The 18,215-nt window shown below is 37.8% G+C and overlaps 1 protein-coding gene across 3 annotated transcripts; it reads right to left on the bottom strand.

Annotated features, from left to right (window-relative positions):
* Positions 1-716: 716 nt before the first annotated feature.
* Positions 717-18,191, bottom strand: LOC113681627 (solute carrier family 15 member 2). Of its 3 annotated transcripts, none has more exons than XR_016186208.1 (24): positions 17,938-18,191; positions 14,789-14,835; positions 14,539-14,623; positions 14,292-14,433; positions 14,066-14,152; positions 13,783-13,882; positions 13,046-13,136; positions 12,794-12,871; positions 12,090-12,172; positions 11,484-11,564; positions 10,920-11,009; positions 10,595-10,639; positions 10,304-10,336; positions 10,116-10,204; positions 8,159-8,240; positions 7,416-7,541; positions 6,562-6,726; positions 6,144-6,196; positions 5,624-5,761; positions 5,087-5,141; positions 4,478-4,564; positions 3,821-4,337; positions 3,477-3,584; positions 717-3,042 (listed from the first exon to the last, which is right to left on the bottom strand). XR_016186208.1 is itself a non-coding variant. In XM_089205109.1 (24 exons), exons 1-24 carry the CDS (start codon positions 18,068-18,070, stop codon positions 2,851-2,853), a joined length of 2,322 nt encoding a protein of 773 aa, XP_089061235.1. In that variant the 5' UTR covers positions 18,071-18,191; the 3' UTR covers positions 717-2,850. The 3 variants fall into 3 exon arrangements, 2 of the variants coding, with proteins under 2 accessions (XP_089061235.1, XP_089061236.1); XM_089205109.1 differs by having other exon boundaries at positions 4,206-4,337; XM_089205110.1 differs by lacking the exon at positions 17,938-18,191 and adding an exon at positions 16,787-16,950 and having other exon boundaries at positions 4,206-4,337.
* Between the last annotated feature and the right edge of the window lie 24 nt (positions 18,192-18,215).

Raw genomic sequence — 18,215 nt, 5'->3', positions numbered from 1 at the left:
CTGACGAGCAAATATTTACCGTTGTGGTTCAAGGTCCACGAGACGTAAGTACCACTATTAAAATATCACTTGCATATTCAAAAAGTTATTTGGCGGTGGCTGGGAGAAAAGGGGGGGGGGGGATCATGAAACTTTCCAATACCGATAAGGGGGGATCTCTAAAAAACTAGATACTCTACGGGGGGATCAGGTAAATGCTCCGATGTGACAACAAAAATACTCCGACCCCCCCCCAGGCGATAAATAATGACCGGTCCCTTACCTCCAACCTAGCATCAGCACTGCACTGATGAGGCCCAGAAGGCCGAAACAGTACTGTCTGCAGTTAGTTATATATATATATATATATATATATATATATATATATTATATATATATATATATATATATATATATGTTTTTTAATTGAGAAAGTTTATTTTTATAAAGAATCCTCGTATTCTGTATAAACTGACCCAATTATTCAGATCTTGTGATTTTTTTTCTTTTTATTTATTTTAATTGTTAATTTATCTACAATTTGTATGTTAAGATCTGTATAATTAAAGTTGAGTAAATAAATAAATAAATATTTTAACGTAAAATGAAGATTAAAAAAACCCGTGGAGATCGGGTGTCTGTCCAATGCAAATACGGAAAAGAAGATCTTAGAGTCGAATTTCGCGGTATTCCAGTCTCGAGCTCAAAAAAGCGCCAGACCTCAAAAGAAAAACCAATGATAAACAAATCAACCATTTATTGACGAAAGAAATTGTATCAAAATGTAAAAATTTATATAATGTAAAAAAGTATAAAAGTATAAAACTAATACTACGAAAACTGAAATAAAAAATAAAGTAACAAATTTAAGCTACGGTATAAAAATGAACACAATTTGGGCACAAAAAAGTGGTCACTCTAAAAATATATATAATGTAAAAGTAGAAAAGTATAAAATGTTATTACGAAAACTGAAATAAAAATAGTATAAAATATGGTTTATGGTCTATGGTGTAAAAATTAACACAACTTGGGAGCTAAAAAGTGGTCACTCTGTAAAAATATATATAATGTAAAAGTAGAAAAGTATAAAATAGTATTACGAAAACTGAAATAAAAAAACAAAGTAACAAATTGAAGCTATGGCATGAAAATTAACACAATTTGGGCACTAAAAAGTGGTCACTCGTAACAAGCAAATAATAAATCCGAAAATAGCTGAATATTTCTTGAAAAAATGGGAATTGATTGTGGCAATTAAATCTCAACGCTACTTTTCAAAATTTTGTTCTACTACAAAACTTCATACATCAGGTATTTTTCTCAAAACTGTATTAAAAAAATATTCTTCAACCTTGCTTTTTTATCATAGCTACTTAATATATATTTCAGAAGTCAGTGAATTAAATGAACGACATAAACGAATAAAATCTAAAAAATGGTAGAGAAAATGGTTCAAGCAGCTGTAGTTCTTGACATACATTACACATTCTTAAAATAGTTCAATAACGCAATGGTAATATTTAGCACAAATAAAAAGAACGCTGAAAAAAAAAAAAGAAAAACAATTGATTTCACGAAGAACCCCCTCTCTAGAAAATTCATTAAAAATCGTCAACTTCTTAAAGTTACAAAATAATATAAAATTATAATTGTAAATAGCTTGCTTCTTCGAAAGTATGTGGATTCAAATGGAGGGGTGTTCAGCGGCCTCGTCAAAAACAGGAACACTTGGCACTAGTCTCAATACAAACCGCCAATTAAAACTGTTATCCCCTATCACGTGAAACCTTGTAACCAGGTCGCTCCACTTCTAAATGAAGAGAGACCCTGGTAACGAGGTAACCGCTCTCTTCTTTCAAGGATTTGGAGGCGAAAATGATTGTCCAGATTATTCTGTACATAATGACGGTCATACAGAGGAAGTGAAGTGTTCATAAAAAAAATAATTGTTTAGATTATTTTCGGACAAAAAGACGATCTTCAGAGGAAGTAACGTGTTCACGAAAAAATTATTGTTCAAAAAGAAAGTAACAAAATACTCTTCAATACAGATACATTGAATGTAAACAAGATATAAAAAAGACACCTGTAACTATTTTTTCTGATATTTTGTCTTTTACTACGACTTTATAAAGCTCCAGAATCATTTAAAAATCTGCTCAACACGTTCATGAAAAAATTATTGTTCCAAAGTAAGGGGAAAAAAATGCTCTTCATTACAGAAACTTTCAATGTAAACAAGATATAAAAACAGAAAACTGCAACCTTTTTTTTTTTTTTTATATTTTGTCTTTTACTGCGACTTTAAAAAGCCCCAGAATCATCTAAAAATCTGCTCATCACTTTTTTTTAAGGAAAAAAAAACTCTTCAATACAGATACTGTGAATATAAACAAGATATAAAAACAGACATCTGCAACTTTTTTTTATATTTTGTTTTTAACTGCGACTTTAAAAAGCCCCAGAATCATCTAATAATCTGCTCATCACGTTCTTTTTATGGAAAACAAATACTCTTCAATACAAGTACTTTGAATACAGACAAGATATAAAAATTGACATCTGCAACTATTTATTTCTGATATATTGTCTTTAACTACGACTTTAAAAAGCTCCAGAATCATCTAAAAATCTGCTCATCACGTTTTTTTCAATTCAATTTTTGTGCAGAGGAAAATTAACTTCAGTTTGAAGGAGAACACATTAGAAATATCAACTTGCACGGGAAGAAAAGTGCAAAAGGCGTGTATGACTGATGATGGGCTGCAAGTGGCGAACCTGGAGATGAACAAACCGCGATAAAGCTCCAAAACACTTCAGTATACAGGGAGAAAGAGAACGTCTGTATGTCTCAAAAAGCAAACCACGTTAGACTTTGGTGTTGTCGCCAGAGTGACGATCCTCAAGAGCGATTCCGTTTATTTCCAGATTCTCTTTTTCTTCATTTCTCTCGTTTTCTCCCAATTCCTCAGGGGTCACGTATTTATAGAAGTAAGACATGATGCCAAACACGATGGCGATCACGCCCATAAGACCTCCATACAAAAACATTTCCCTCTCCTACAGAAAAGAAAAGTTGTTATTTACCACCAATTCGCCTCTTTGTGAGGAGAATTCGAGACTCGCAAGAGCAATTTTCAGTTGAGTGTCCAAAAAATCCGACATTTCATTGGTTTTGATTAACGAACCCATGTGATTGGTCCACAAAACTCGAGACCCATTTTTTAACCAATCAGATGCAAAACCAATACCATTCACGACTTAACTACGTACGTTTTCCCGCGCAGAAGACGCGCCATGTGTTTTTACTTGGAGTCTTAATAATTCCTTTCTTCCCATGTGCCTTGCCTCTGATTGGCCTTTGTCATTAGTGAGTTGATCCAGATTTGATGACACTCGGACTCTTGCGGGTTTAAGGGTTAAACATATGCATTCGATCAAGGCAAGAATTGCTATACCATAATCAATTCGTGTTTCATGATTACATAACTCACCACGCCTATTGCTGGTAAAACGGAAGCCAAGATAACCACAATGAGGTCACCAAAAGCAACTGTTAGAAGCCAGAAAGACTGCAATACTGACTTCATGCTGGCAGGAGCCTGAAACACGGAGACGAGCATTGATCAGCCATGAGTATGAGACTGCCAGGAAAAATTCAAGACCTAGCTTTCTTGAGGTACCCTGTTTATGTGACCCTCCTCTTCGTCAACACAATTATTGAGAGTAGAACAACCAAAAATGCCAAAATGATCTCTCACAATATCCTGTCTATCCCCTTAATAATCAAGACACAAAAATACTATGCTTCCCACTCAGAAAAAAAATCCTATCTTACCCTTATAATCGAAAGGGGAAACAACACCTTCCCCACTTCTTCACGCTTTTCTCTAGTGCTCGTGTCCAGACTTTTTCGCCTCTTTGCAAGATGTTTATGAACACGCACGATCCGACAATGAACTTTCATATAAGCTACGAGCAGGCTCTCAGTAACGCTTCGACACGGATGGCGATGCTCGCTTAATTCGAGCCAGCGGGCAATCCGAGCGTGCGAGTGGAATGAAAGGGTTCTGATTCTCTTTTTTCGTGCCAGACTCCTTTCAAACCTCCTGTGCGCTCGCTGCATGCGCTGGCGCAAATCTCGCAACCAGTCCCACTAACGTCGCAACGCGAATAAGAGCCTACTCGTTGGTGGGCGGACGGATATGAAGTAACCTGGTCACCTGAGAGTAAGCAAAACCCAAACCAGTCACAGAGAACATGACTTCAGATGCTGTCAGCACGACATACTGTGGAATTTGGAGCAGTCGAGACACAGTTGTGCCCGGGGCATCCTCGTACATTGAAGTATCAAACTGACAAAATAGAACAAAATAGGGTGGAATAATATATTCACATGTTTCAAAGATTCAAAATAGATGTATTGTTACATGCTTAGATGTATTGTTACATGCATAAAATACAAAGTAGATGGCAGAAGGTACCCAATGTTTACCTGGGTTGAGTTATAATCTCTTTCAGGCGGGCGAATGACTACAGTATAACCACCAAAGTTGCCAAATTTGATTTTCTTATTTTGTTCCTAGAATGGCAAAAGTTAAGAAAAAGAGAGATATCAGTCAAGAAAATGTTAGAGACGATTACTCTCTAAATATGTTGATAAAGCTTTTTGGGTTGCAAGGCAATAAATGTACGCGATGTAAACGCTCCCAATACGAAAAAGAAACGGCGCGGGGAGGAAAATTCTCCAAAGATTTTCTCATTCTGAAACGCATTAAGCTGAAAGACATTATCTTTTGTAATAAAACACTCGATGCAAGTTTGTAAGATATTTTCACGAGTTCTATCCAGCTCGATGGTACACCACGTTTCCATTTGATGGTCAGCGTTATCCTTCTTAGGACTTTCCGAACGAACTATTTAAATCATTTCACTTTTCCACACTCTCTTCGGTTATCCGTTTGCCCCTCTGAAGTCGCGATTGGTTCTTTTTTCATAATATCTACCAATAACGTGATTTATTGAAATACAAATAACTATTTCTATTGTAAAACTGATAATGTTATGCATTCCAATGCGTCCATCTCCTAACATTAGCACTCACCTTGGAGTGAAACTTTGCGCCATTCGTTGCATGCATGATAGTGTTTATGTAGTACCTACAGTGATAGAAAATTGAAGATCAAAAGAAAGGAAAGATATCAGTAGTGTAACAAAACAAATCGCCAAAGGAAATTTTTAAAAACCACCACTTGCAAGCTTCCAAGAACCTATGTCTCTCCTTCCTTGCAATTAGTTATTCAACACTTGTAATCAAGTGTTGAACAACTTGTTAGAATTAAGGGTCACTTTTTGTATCAGTAATTCTGCCACGTGTCATCCTTTTGTCACTTACATTCACTTACTCTCTATTTCTAATTCCATTCTTAAAGCTTTCAGTGTCATTCCTCGATGGGCTGAGAGGTACAAACTGAATTGCGTCGTGCGTGATGGTTAACGGGAAACACTCGCAAAACACAACACGCATTGCGCTTCAGGGAGGAGACGCGCTTTTAAAGGGGCAGACAAGACTGGACGAATAAAATTTCGAGTGTGGCACAAAATTGAGGTCAGAAAACCTGGCGTGAAACCCTACACTCACTCTCCAGTTGCTATGAGACTGTATGATGAGTTCTCAATCCCAATGTTCTTCAAAACGGTTGGTTCGACTTTGCTCAAAATGGACTTGAATTCCACATCCACCCTCTCGGGAAGATTAGCCGCACCAGAATAAATCACCCTGAGAAAAAAGAAGTAAGTGTACATTAAAACATAAAGTTGCCCACTAGGAAAGGCATATGTAACGTTGGATACTCCAATAGACACTCCGGTAATAATATGTTTAAAAGTTTTGTCCAGACTGTGCGCGTGGAATGTCAATCGTATTATTGCACGCATTTCAATAAACTGCTTTTAAGCCATAACGGACATAATCACAACTGCTAACCTGATTGGTTCAGAATATAGGTGCGTGAGAGCAAAGTAATATAAAACCAATGCAACCCCGGATTACTTTTTACAAGTTGTATCAGCTGAATCGGGTTGTTCTGCGACTGATGTAAATCCTTTTTTTTTTTAATGAGAAACTACAACAATAGCAACAACAAACAAGTATGACTCACCTAACACGGGTTTCAGCTTTGTTTATATCAATATCTGGAAGTTTCATGGGATACTGAGGAAAAACGTAAATCTGTCAGTAAAGATAGTGGGCAAAACTTTTGGTGAAATTATCTTATCAAGTTGACGATGCCAGTTCAAGCTACAATTGATTTATTGCTGCCTTTTAACCTCGATCAATAAAAACTTGCGATGGCTGCGAAATAATTCAAGAAACTGTCGATGAAATGGCAGAATCTCGATCTCTCTCAATTTCTCGAAAGGGTTTCGAACCTTCCCAGTTTTCTTGATCAGGGGGTAATAGTCTTTCGAGAGCCACGCCCTATTAAGTGCGACTGGTTAAAAATCTTAGAACAGTTTGGCCCTATTTCTTCCATAAACTGAACTTCCATGGAAAAACAAATTAAAATTTGACCCTACCTTGTTCAAAACAAATTCATCCTTGGCGATTTCTACTACGGCGCTAAAGACTTTCTTGTCATCCAACTGTAAACTAGCACGTTTCTCTTTCACGTTGCATCCGTTACCCTGAGCAGTTACTGTAAAGTTCATGAAGCCGGCCTGACCAACGAAAATGTCTGATCGCTGGATTTTGAATTAGACCGTGAAGAGAACAAAAAGGAAGGTAGAAGTTGACAAAAAATAAAAACTCTCATGAGACTTTAAATATTAGGTCTAAAAGCGCTCTTAAATGGATTATACAGGCACTTTGATTGGTTCTTACTTATGAGATAGTGGAGGACGGACGCTTGGATGACGTCACCATCATAGAGTTTGCTTCTTTTTGCGTCAACCCTTTACCCCTATGGGTGACTAGCATCTAATTTCTCCTTACTATATCCTCCCTGAATCAAACATGAAAGTTATGAGAATAAAGGAGATGATCACCAACTAAAGCAGCCCTTGATTGTTACACAAATTCTCCTTGTCAGCCTCTTTGGAAATGTATAGAGAACAGTATGGAGAATATGCATACTGATGTTAGGGTGTAAAGGGTTAACAGGCAGATTTTGTGTTGCCTTGCGCCTGTCCAGTAATAGATCATAGAAGACGTAAAAGCGTGGTAAGAACGTCAGTGACGCACTCGGCTGCGTCTCGTATGCCACTATCTTGTTCTTACCATATTTTGACATCATCAGTGCTCTATCATTGAGCATGCGCACAGCAACACGAATCTATTTGTTAATTATGCTCACAAACAACTTTCGATATGACACGTCATCTATGTTTTTCTCTCCCAATGCCAAGACGAAACATAACCCCATAATAATTACCTCTCCGTATTTGAGATTCACCCTGAAGAAAGACTCGCGGTCGATAGAGACTGGACATGGGGCACTGTTAATGAACTCCATAGTGGTTTTTCCTACCCCTGGTGCGGCTGGACCTTCACCGATGGTCTGAACAACAACAACAATACCAACAATTTCATCGAAAATAATACATAAGTGATCATGTATACAGACGTGTTTGAAACTTTATCGGCAGCCGGAGGTCGAGAATTTCTTTTCTCTTTTTCTTTTTCCTTTTTTTTCGGGGAGGGGGGGGGGAGGATGGGGGTCGGGGGTTGGGGAGGGGCTACAACCGCTCTTTAATCTGTAATGTTTGATCTCAAATGTTGAAAAATAAGTTTTTCTAGATGATTTATTTATTTTAAAGCACGTCAAGTCTTCCTTCCGGGTACTGTTAGCGTGTAAACCCCAGAGGGTGACTAGCATCTAATTTCTAACAAAGGTACCACTGCTAAATCAAAAATTAGGCTTATGAAATTAAAGAAATGACCTTCTCGTCATCACCATAGGAAATATATAAAAACAGTATGGAGAATATACATGCTGATGTTAGGGTCTCAAGGGCTGAATACGTCGGTGCTTAAGTTTCCTTTTATCTTCTCCTTACAGCACAGGAGCCAGGGGCACGTACCTCAGTCAATGCGAAAAAAAGGGGTAAGGCTAAGTGAAGTGAAGTGAAGTGAAACGAATTGGACCGCAAGAAAAAACAAAGATGAGATGGTTACCTGAATCTGAATTTGGACAAAAGCACAGACAACAAATGCTGCTGCAGCAAGTACTAGACCACCAGTCATCTTTTTCAGAGCACTGAAATATGACAAAATACTTGTAAAAATAGGGAAGGGAAAGCCATAAGCTTTAAAAGGCTAGGCTTTATGATTATGATTACAATTGAATTTTATTAGGGAATTCAGAACTATGACTGATATTTGAAGAGATGATTTTTATACCGCTTTTTAAAACAATTAATGGAGAACCGTTTCAAGTTTGTTGGTACCGTTTCCCATAATTTAGAGGCTACATATACAAAGGTAAATTTGCCAAAGTTGTTTCTTACTTTTTTTAGTCAATGAAAATTACCCTTGGAGGCGTATCTGGTGTTATACTTGTGTAGGCTAGAGACTGTTCTGAGAAAATCATAAAACCGTGAAGGAATACTAGAAGAGTTGTTAAATATCTTATGTGCGAGTACGCATTTACTTAGTCAAACAATATTGTCAAATTTAAGAATATCACGAAGTTTATAGAAAACTTTTGCATTTATTTTGAAGAGAACATAACTTGTTTAGATTTGATGGATAAGTATTTCCCCACATTAAACTGCATAATTTAAATAAGGGTATATCAGTGTATAATAAAGTTGCTTTTAACACAGGTAAATTTAATTGTTGATCTATATAAACACTGAGGTACTTAATGCAAGTCTTCTGCTCAAAATTTATAATATTTATAGGGGTAACTTTTTACGTGGTGAGGTTATGATTAACATGAAGTTAGTTTTTTCTGGAATAATAATTGAGAACACTGGTTATTTCACAGTTTATAACTGATTCGATATCATTTATGTCATCTGAAGCATAGAAAATATTAGCATCGTCGGCAAAAAGGCGAAAGGACAATTTGTCAGATGAATTGGCAATGTCATTGATGTAAATTAAAAATAATAAGGGGACTAAAGTAGATCCTTGTGGTGCACCATAAGTCATCTCTAATAAACTTGACTTTTCATCTCCAATTTGTCAGATGAATTGGCAATGTCATTGATGTAAATTAAAAATAATAAGGGGACTAAAGTAGATCCTTGTGGTGCACCATAAGTCATCTCTAATAAACTTGACTTTTCATCTCCAATTTGTCAGATGAATTGGCAATGTCATTGATGTAAATTAAAAATAATAAGGGGACTAAAGTAGATCCTTGTGGTGCACCATAAGTCATCTCTAATAAACTTGACTTTTCATCTCCAATTTGTCAGATGAATTGGCAATGTCATTGATGTAAATTAAAAATAATAAGGGGACTAAAGTAGATCCTTGTGGTGCACCATAAGTCATCTCTAATAAACTTGACTTTTCATCTCCAATTTGTCAGATGAATTGGCAATGTCATTGATGTAAATTAAAAATAATAAGGGGACTAAAGTAGATCCTTGTGGTGCACCATAAGTCATCTCTAATAAACTTGACTTTTCATCTCCAATTTGTCAGATGAATTGGCAATGTCATTGATGTAAATTAAAAATAATAAGGGGACCAAAGTAGATCCTTGTGGTGCACCATAAGTCATCTCTAATAAACTTGACTTTTCATCTCCAATTTTAGCAAATTGATTGCGATCTTGGAGATAACTTACAAACCAATCATGCGGCCTACCACGGGCACCATATTTACAGAGTTTGTCTGGCAATATTTGATAATTTATTGTATCAAATGCTTTTGAGAAGTCTAAGAAGAGGCCACAAGATATAAAATTATTTTCAGTAGAGGCCTTCAGATTATCAGTGATCTCCATAATCGCTTGCTCAATGGAATGACTTTTCCTAAAGCCAAACTAGTACTTAAATAATACATCATGCTTATATAGGTATTTAACTATAGATGACTCGCTCCAAGGCCTTACTGAAGGGGGACAGTGTAGCTACTATCAGGACTAGGTGAACTAAATACCCGCACATAACATTACCTGAGAGGCATTTGGCAGCGCTCGAACATAGGGTAAATAACGCCATCATAGAGAGGAATAAGGATCAGAACAAGGATTGGATTCAACGCCTAAGATAATAGAAAAACAAGTTGTTTTGAAAGACTTCATCCAGATATCTAAGAGTATTCAAAAGGAAATAAGGCAGAGAAAGAGAGCGATTTACTTACTTGGATTTGATCTGATCGTAACGTGAAACCACCCTAGCAAAAAGAAAATTTGCAAAAGTTAGTAGCTTGCCAACGAAGCATCATCTTTTGCCGTCTCCTGTCGAGCGCATGCATGCACTAGGTGTGCGCAAAGGGCCAGACACTTTCCTCCTTCTCTCGCGCATGACTCGTACTTCGCGTTAGCCTCAGGTCGCTATCCACCTGCCGCATGATTAGTCAGTGTCAATCACATGCAGCATGCCTAAAACACCTCCGTTGCCTTTATATCTGCAGATTTCAACTAAATCTTACCAAATCACCATCCATCTGCTCTGCTTGAAGAGTCCAACTTGATCCCTAATTAGAAAAAGAAACAATCGCAGAAATTGTACAACACCTCTCGATAGAAAACGCAAGTACATAATCCTATTCAATAAGAATTTTCCACCTTTCCCACCCATTCCACTTGAGTAAACAGAAATATATTTTTTGCCCGCCCGATGAATTAAATTAGGAAAGAGGACCGCTCGTAATTTACCTTCCATCCTTTTATTCTCAGGAGCCGTGAAATAAAACTCTTCGCAATTAAATGGAGAAATTTAATGGCCTTGATAACACTCACGAAACTGAAATTTACCTGTTGATGGAAAAGCGCCCAAAACACCGGAAGAGGGATGTACATCTTCAGCACACGGAGTAACAATTTGATGTCGTTAATTTCCTTTTGCTGAAATAAAGAAATATAACATTAATTACTGCTAAAATGTACAAGAGCAAATTTGAACGCTTGAAATCCTTCTCTATTATCTCCAAACTGAAATTACCCTCTAAAAGAAGATCAGAAAAATATTAGTCCTTATGATTCGCCTTTTGGGGATGTAATGTGAGAGACGATTTCTATATTACCATGGGTGGAAAGAGGATTAAAAGCTCTCGACATACAAGTGATATCTCGTACCTCTTCTCTCCTCCATTGAAACCAAGATACTGTGCAGCGAGAAAGTACGAGATGGAAAATTTAAGGGCTCGTGCTTCGCAAGTAAAAACGACAAGGGGAATGAGATGGGAAATACAGAAGATCTCGTAGTTTTCAGAAAGCTAAAAAAGAGTTCAAATCAGTCAGCCTGAATGCCGCAAAAGGGCATGAATAAAAGAAATAGATTGAATCATAAAATAAAAACAACAAACAAATATGATTTACCTCGTACTCATCATTAGCGTTGTCCAACCAATGGGTAACTTGCGTAGGCCCGGAGCTACTGAATTTGTTTGATAAAGCGTGCTGTGAAAATAAATTCGACAAAGCTTGTTTGTCTTTCTTTCAAGAGATTTTCAGGCTTGCAAAAAGGCTTTTGTTTCGAGAACAGAGTGAAAAGGCGTCAGCGTCATATAGTTTTAATACAGTTGAGCTCAGCTAAAGTGCCAAAGCTGTTCTTCCCTGACCTAAATTGGCTTTTCCCTATAACAACCATACATTATCCCGCACGCAGGTATTGAGAACACTCAAACTTATCAGGTAGACGTTGTTATCTTGATTTGACACCAAATTCTCATAACGTATTTTCTAGGAAATGCGTAGAGGTAAGAGGAGAGAAATAACAATTAAATCTTGGGAGTTAAAGGTTAAGATATTTTTGGCTGTCTATCTCTCCTTTTATCCCGAAATGTGAAACTCATTGTAACTGAAATCTTGAAAAAAACTCCTAAAATTTTTTTCTGCGTCCTTGTGTAAGATAATACAATGTTAAAATTGTCTCACGGTTCAAGCTGGAAAAGGAAGCTGAAAAACAAGAAGTCTTCATCTCACCCATATGATTTTAAAAACACGGATCATGACGTTTCCAGCTGGATCTTTCAGCGTGTAAAGCCTTTTTCCGGCCACAAGAGAAACTACAGAGAGAGAAACGTATGAAGCAAAATATTATGCATTTACGCTCAAAAACGGTAAATATTTCAAATTCTTGCTTTTTGTGTAAAGATACTCTACATAAGTTTGAAAGTCTATGAAAAGTAGTATGAGCTGAAAGCGACGTCAACTTAAATAACTGATATCCTTAAGATGCTATGAAGGATCTTTTTCTTTATTTGTTGATGCCGGCTTTTTTTATCTTTTGGTCCTTGCTTTTTTTCATTGACCTTGAGGATCTAATCACCTTGACTGCTCACGCGCTTGTCATAAGCTGGTAACAGGTGAGAATATTGAGAGATAGCGCAAATGATACTCGAGATTTTAAGACAACATCCTTTTCGCACCAAAATATTGAGAAATACGCCACGATTTATTTTGTGTAGTTCAGAAGTGATCGAAAAAACAAGAGATTAAGTTTAGCTTTTATATCGCGACTATCAACCCTGAGAGACAATTCATTTCTTTTTGGCCTGTACTCAGTTACGCGGCTCGCCTTTCAACACCACCACGTCCAGTCTATCTTTTTATGTTGTATCTGACACGATTATGTCCATTGGCAAAAGCCTGGGGAGCGTAAATGCCAGTCCCGTTTATACACTTACGTGTTGCAGTGATGATGAGAACTGTGTTTATCGCAAACACTACTGGATAACAGTCCCGTCCAAAACACTGCACATCAGCTGGAAAAAAACAAGTAAGACAATAATTGTTTCAGGTTGTTCTTTTTTTTTTTTTTTTCTCTGTTTCACCGTAAGGTAGCAAGAATAAGCAATGATATGGCTTTTTCGTCCGCCTTTAAGAGGAAACAGAAAGTAAACAAACAAACAAGCAAGCTAAAAAAATATATTACTCACTTCGCACCATAGGAATGAACCACATGCAGAGTACCGCGCCAACGTTGACGGACGCGTAAAACATCGCAAAGAAGAGCTCTAGCATGTGTTCCTATTGAAATTAAATAAGCTTAGTATTCACGTCAAGTCTCTCTGTATCAGGCCTTGAGAAGGCTTTTTTTCCTAACAGAGACCCGCATTCCTTAAATCCAGGGACGGATCCAGGAATTTTTTATCGAGAGGGGAAGAGTCAAGACTTTGATCCAGAAAGCACAGATATTTTTCGTTGCACTTAGGCCTAAATACGCCGAGAACTATCTTAAGACAAGTAGATTTTACATACTTTACATTAGGTAGTATAACATGGTATCTTGTCGTTGCAAGAATATTGGAGTCAAACAAAGAAATATGTGAAAGGGGGGAGGGGGGAGGGGGCATCAAGACGAACCAAACCCTCCCCCTCTTGATCTGCCTCTGCATTGGGCGTCTTCATGTGGTTACAAAGGGTTCAGTCACAGCAAGCGTGATCGTCACGAACCAATGAGATTTAAAGAAATCAAACTTGACGTCTGTCAATTGCTGGGGAACCCGAGGGAGTCAAGTATAATTCTCGATTTATGTCTAAGCTCTCTGCGCCAGTCGGAACACGAACGCGAAGTAATAGAGAGAGAATTTGCATTTTAAGGTGACTACACTTTTAATCAGCAAGAGTTACGAGTTTGTCTCATTGGCCTAGTAAAGATAATGAATGAACTAACCTGATCTTTACGGAATTGATCTCCACCAAAAGCGGCAAGACAAGGCTTGATGTTACCACAAGCAATAGCCATGGCGAACAATGAAATTAAAGGTCCCACTCTAAAGAAAGAAAAAAAAAACGAGAATAAAATTATGGAAGGACAAATAGGTGTGCAAAGGCAACATGAAGCGAATTAAAACGAAAGGAATAAAAAAAATAGCGCTAAACTGATCGAAAAATTAGCGAAACGGAGAAGCTGAAGGAGATCAAGTGAGCATATGTTGTATCTTGAGGGTACTTACGAATTCCGCTGACCAATAGTGTCAACACTTGTCAATGTGAGAAGGATCTCCGAAATGGAATACAGGAACAGTGTGTAGGCGATGGTTCTATAGGAAAAACAAAAACAAACAAACAAATTTCGATTGTGTGATTAGCCTGAGAGTTTGCTTAAAAAGTAGACTTCATCATCCGCATGAACCTTTAGAGTTAAGTTGAACCGAATAAAACGATTTCTTTTGCACCCACCGATACTTTCCAAGCCAGCTGTCTGCTATCATGGCGCCGATAACTCCCGTAAAGTAACTTGTCATACTAAATGCGTGATAAATGCTCTTGCCATTGGCCTTATTAAACATGAGGTCTTTAGTCAGATACAACACAAGCACCGCTGTAAAGGAAATTGTTACACGATTAACATTGCCAGATACCTATGTATACTATACGCGGTTAGTTAAACTTGTATATTTCGTCTGTGCGGTAACAGGTTACTTACTTTTGATGCCATAATACGAAAAACGCTCCCCAAATTCTGTCAAGAGAATTGGCCAAGTTGCTTTTGGAAAGCTGATAAACCAGTTCTATAGGGAGACAGAAAGGAATGAGCGACTTGTTCAAAAAAAAAAAAAAACGCTGATCAAAAGTGTGCGATTCTCTCGCTGACTGAGATCTAACTGCGATATGGCATTATAAGGGAGGAAAAACTCGGATGGAAAGTTAAGAAAATTTAAGAACAAAAATCATACCTTTGCTTTGGTGCAGCAATTGCCAGCATGTTCAGCATCTTCTTCAGCTAAAAAAATGGAAGGAAGGAATGTCAATGGTTGCATTGGTTTACGGAGCTGGTGCCGGCGGAATCTACTAGCCGCGAGAGCTCTTTCATTCGCCAAGGGAACTAGGGACGAGCTTTCATTGCGTAACGCTCCCCCGGGATCGCAAGCTATGACAAGCTCCTGATTGTTGCAACAAGAGCGGTGAGGCCTGCACGCAAAGCGAGCGCGCGAAACGCGCGCTTCGAAACGCGGTTCGTGGTTCGAAACGCACGGGCATCGCCGCTCGGTTTGGAACGATGCTTGCACGTCTTCATCGAAAAATCCTTAAAAAATCTGAGTGCAACAAATACAAGTCTTGTCCTGATAAGGAGCTCAAAGTGGAAGGTCCTTTCTTAGTCGTCTTCCGGAGCGATAAATGTTACCAATCAGAGCAGGAGAAATAGGACCGAAGTTTATTCTTGAACCTCCTAATAAGATAATCTTGTGTACCTTGCAAGCTCTTAGAAGCTCCTGGAAGGGAGGGTGGAATTTCTCTGTCGCCAGAGTGTCTATTCTTTTTCTACAAAAGTAGATTTTGACCTTATCCACTTCTGTCAGTGAAAAAGTTACTAATCTTACTAATGTTACAAAGATGAAGGTGGTAAAGCGTAACGCCTAACGGTAATTCAAGACTGGTATGTCTCCATTTCTCTGGTGCTTTTTAAAAGTACGTCCTGCATGATTGCCCCCCGAAGAGTTATTTTTGATCAAAAGGTAAACTAGAAAAAAAGAGGTTTCGTATTAACTTTCTTGTAACCCACTGGCAACCACATGAAACTGAGATCTAAAACATGTTTGTGCAATGATATGTCACAGATAAGCTGGTTAAAAATGTCGCACAAGTACATATTATTAGCCAAGTTGTTGTGCCACCCGGTACCGGGACGGAAACAATCACTGCCTGTTTGTTTACTTGCAAGAAACCTGAAGTTTACCAGACCGAAGAGAAAATACAGCGATAAGAGCGTTGAAATCGTCACAAAAGAGAAAACAACTTGATGGCACTTTTCAGTTTTTAAGAGATTCTAAGGTCAACTCGTATTTTGACTTGGCTTTTAGGTCTTTGACAAAGTTTCAATATTATACAAGCTAACGTATACAGTAAAACATATATTCGGTAAAACTATTTAGAATCGACAGCTCACAAACTTTAGAAAATAACTTTTTCCCTTTAGACCTGGTGCCAAATCAATCAGCAGCTATTTCATTCAAGACTAAAGCAAACGATATTTTATTGTGAACTTGAGAGATAAAATTTGAGTATCCCGTTCGACATTTTGACCCCTATAATGTCAAGGTTGCTAGGCATTCAAACTGAAATGAACAACCTTTAAGTTAAATTACCGGAACAGACTTGGGTGGTGAAAATCGCACAGCAGTTTAGTTCGTGTCGAAAACATGGTATCTAGTGTAAAAGTAAAAAGAATCCGGGCTGTATTTCGTCTGCATAGAAATGTCGTATTGACATTTGACACGGCTAAAAACACCTACAGCTGCTGCAAAATCGAGGACAACACACACATGTGAATGATCAAGAAAGCACTGAATTGCGGAATCTTTCCAGGAAGATTGTCACTCTGTTCTTAGTAATACCAACACCAGCCCGTCCTAAGTGCGCAAGCTGTACACTTAATTTTATGTACAAACATTTAGTAATAGGCTACGGCAAACACGGCGTTTGATTAAGTTCAGAGTCCAATTACAACTTTAAAAAAGTACTTCATTTCTCTGTTGTCAAACAACAAAGACGAAAGTAAGAGCGCTGCTAAAATATTAACATTCAAATCAAGTAAGATGAGATTTAAGTTAAAAATTCTAAAAGGGTACCGCCAAGATAAAGAATTGTTAACAACCGTTCTGCGTCCAATTTGGGGGACGATCCCTGGTGCTTCCAAACAATGATGGCGAGGGTAACCTTAATGTTCAACTTACTTGCAGGCTCATATTTGATTTTGCTCTCTGTCCTGTCACGTATTCCAGCCATCACTTGCTGATTTCAGACAAGAAATCACAAATTTTTTGAGGGAATCTTTTAATTTCTGTCTTTGCCCGTGTGAAAGGAATGTCAGGCAAGAAGCCAGGTCTCAGGTTTCCAGAAGGTAACAATTGCTGTTAATGTGACAGCTAATTGACCAATCATGTAACTGTACATGCAGTCGATCATTTCCAATCAGACAGTCTTTGTTAAGAAACTCATTTGAAAAACCTCACTACCTGCTCACCGCCGATACATTTCCACTGTATATGAATTTGCCTTGACAAAATTTGCTCGAAATACCATACGAAATTCTTAATTGAGACTTGATCAACCAGTTATCAATAATTGTCATTTCCAGCTTACGATAAATAAACTATATTTGTTTATCAACGGTACAACGATTATTAATCATTACATAATTCTAATCTCAGCAGGCATGGGTAAGTGGACAGGTTTGTAAACCATGGGAAGAGAGGGAAGAGGCGAGGTTGCTGATGCGTTACAAGGCTTGCACCGGGTGTCAATTTTCCTTTGTCCTTTTAAATTGTTTGTTCACTTGTTAAAACAATTTGGTTCATAGCAGAGAAAAAATTTGAAAATCCAACAACCACTACGTCAATACAATTTACGACTTGAAGTTGCAAATAACGCGCTAGGGAGATCGTGCTTACATTGTTCTACAACCCTAAGTTCTCATTATGAGGTACATCTATTAAAATTGGTATTACTACGCAGAAAAAATATGGTTTCTGAAGGTGATTTCGACTGCTAACTTCATCTGGGCGACTAACTGCAACAGATGAATAAATAATTGTTCCGCTTGGTCATATTAAAATATCTGACCAAAGTGAAATACATCATAAATACATCATCAAATACATAAAAAATCGGAACATAACAAAACAACCGATGCAGGTAATTTGTACAAATAAGTTGCTCAAATGATGTACACACAGCCATTACTTGAGGTAGGCCTTGCGAGTTTTTGCTATATCAAAGTGTTCAGTACGCGCAAAATCGTCGAAGTCTCACAAGTGACGGAGCGGAAAAAAAAACAAATCGTTTGGAAATGTTCAAGTTCATTTTCAATCTTTCTCCTCCATACCTGATTTATTCCAAGGTCCCGATGGAAGAAAGGTTACAGAACCATGTTCCTCTTCTGAACTGGCAGAACTTCTTCGATTTGAACTAGTTCTAAGAAATGAGAGAGCGCTGCGCTTAAAATCAGATTTTGGCATCGTTTAAAGCTACTCAGTCACTGCTCCGGGTGTTTTAAACTGTTCTCAAGCATATCGAACCTAGAAAGACTGACCGTTCACCAACCAATGATAGTCTTCAAGACAGCCAGCACGTCACTCCACGTCAACGTAACAAAGACACTCT

This window comes from Pocillopora damicornis, chromosome 4, assembly GCF_964200805.1.
Source record: "Pocillopora damicornis chromosome 4, jaPocDami1.2, whole genome shotgun sequence".
NCBI classification, from domain to species: Eukaryota; Metazoa; Cnidaria; class Anthozoa; order Scleractinia; family Pocilloporidae; genus Pocillopora; species Pocillopora damicornis.
Note: the sequence above shows the minus strand (reverse complement) of the source record. Positions and strands in the feature narration are given on the sequence as shown.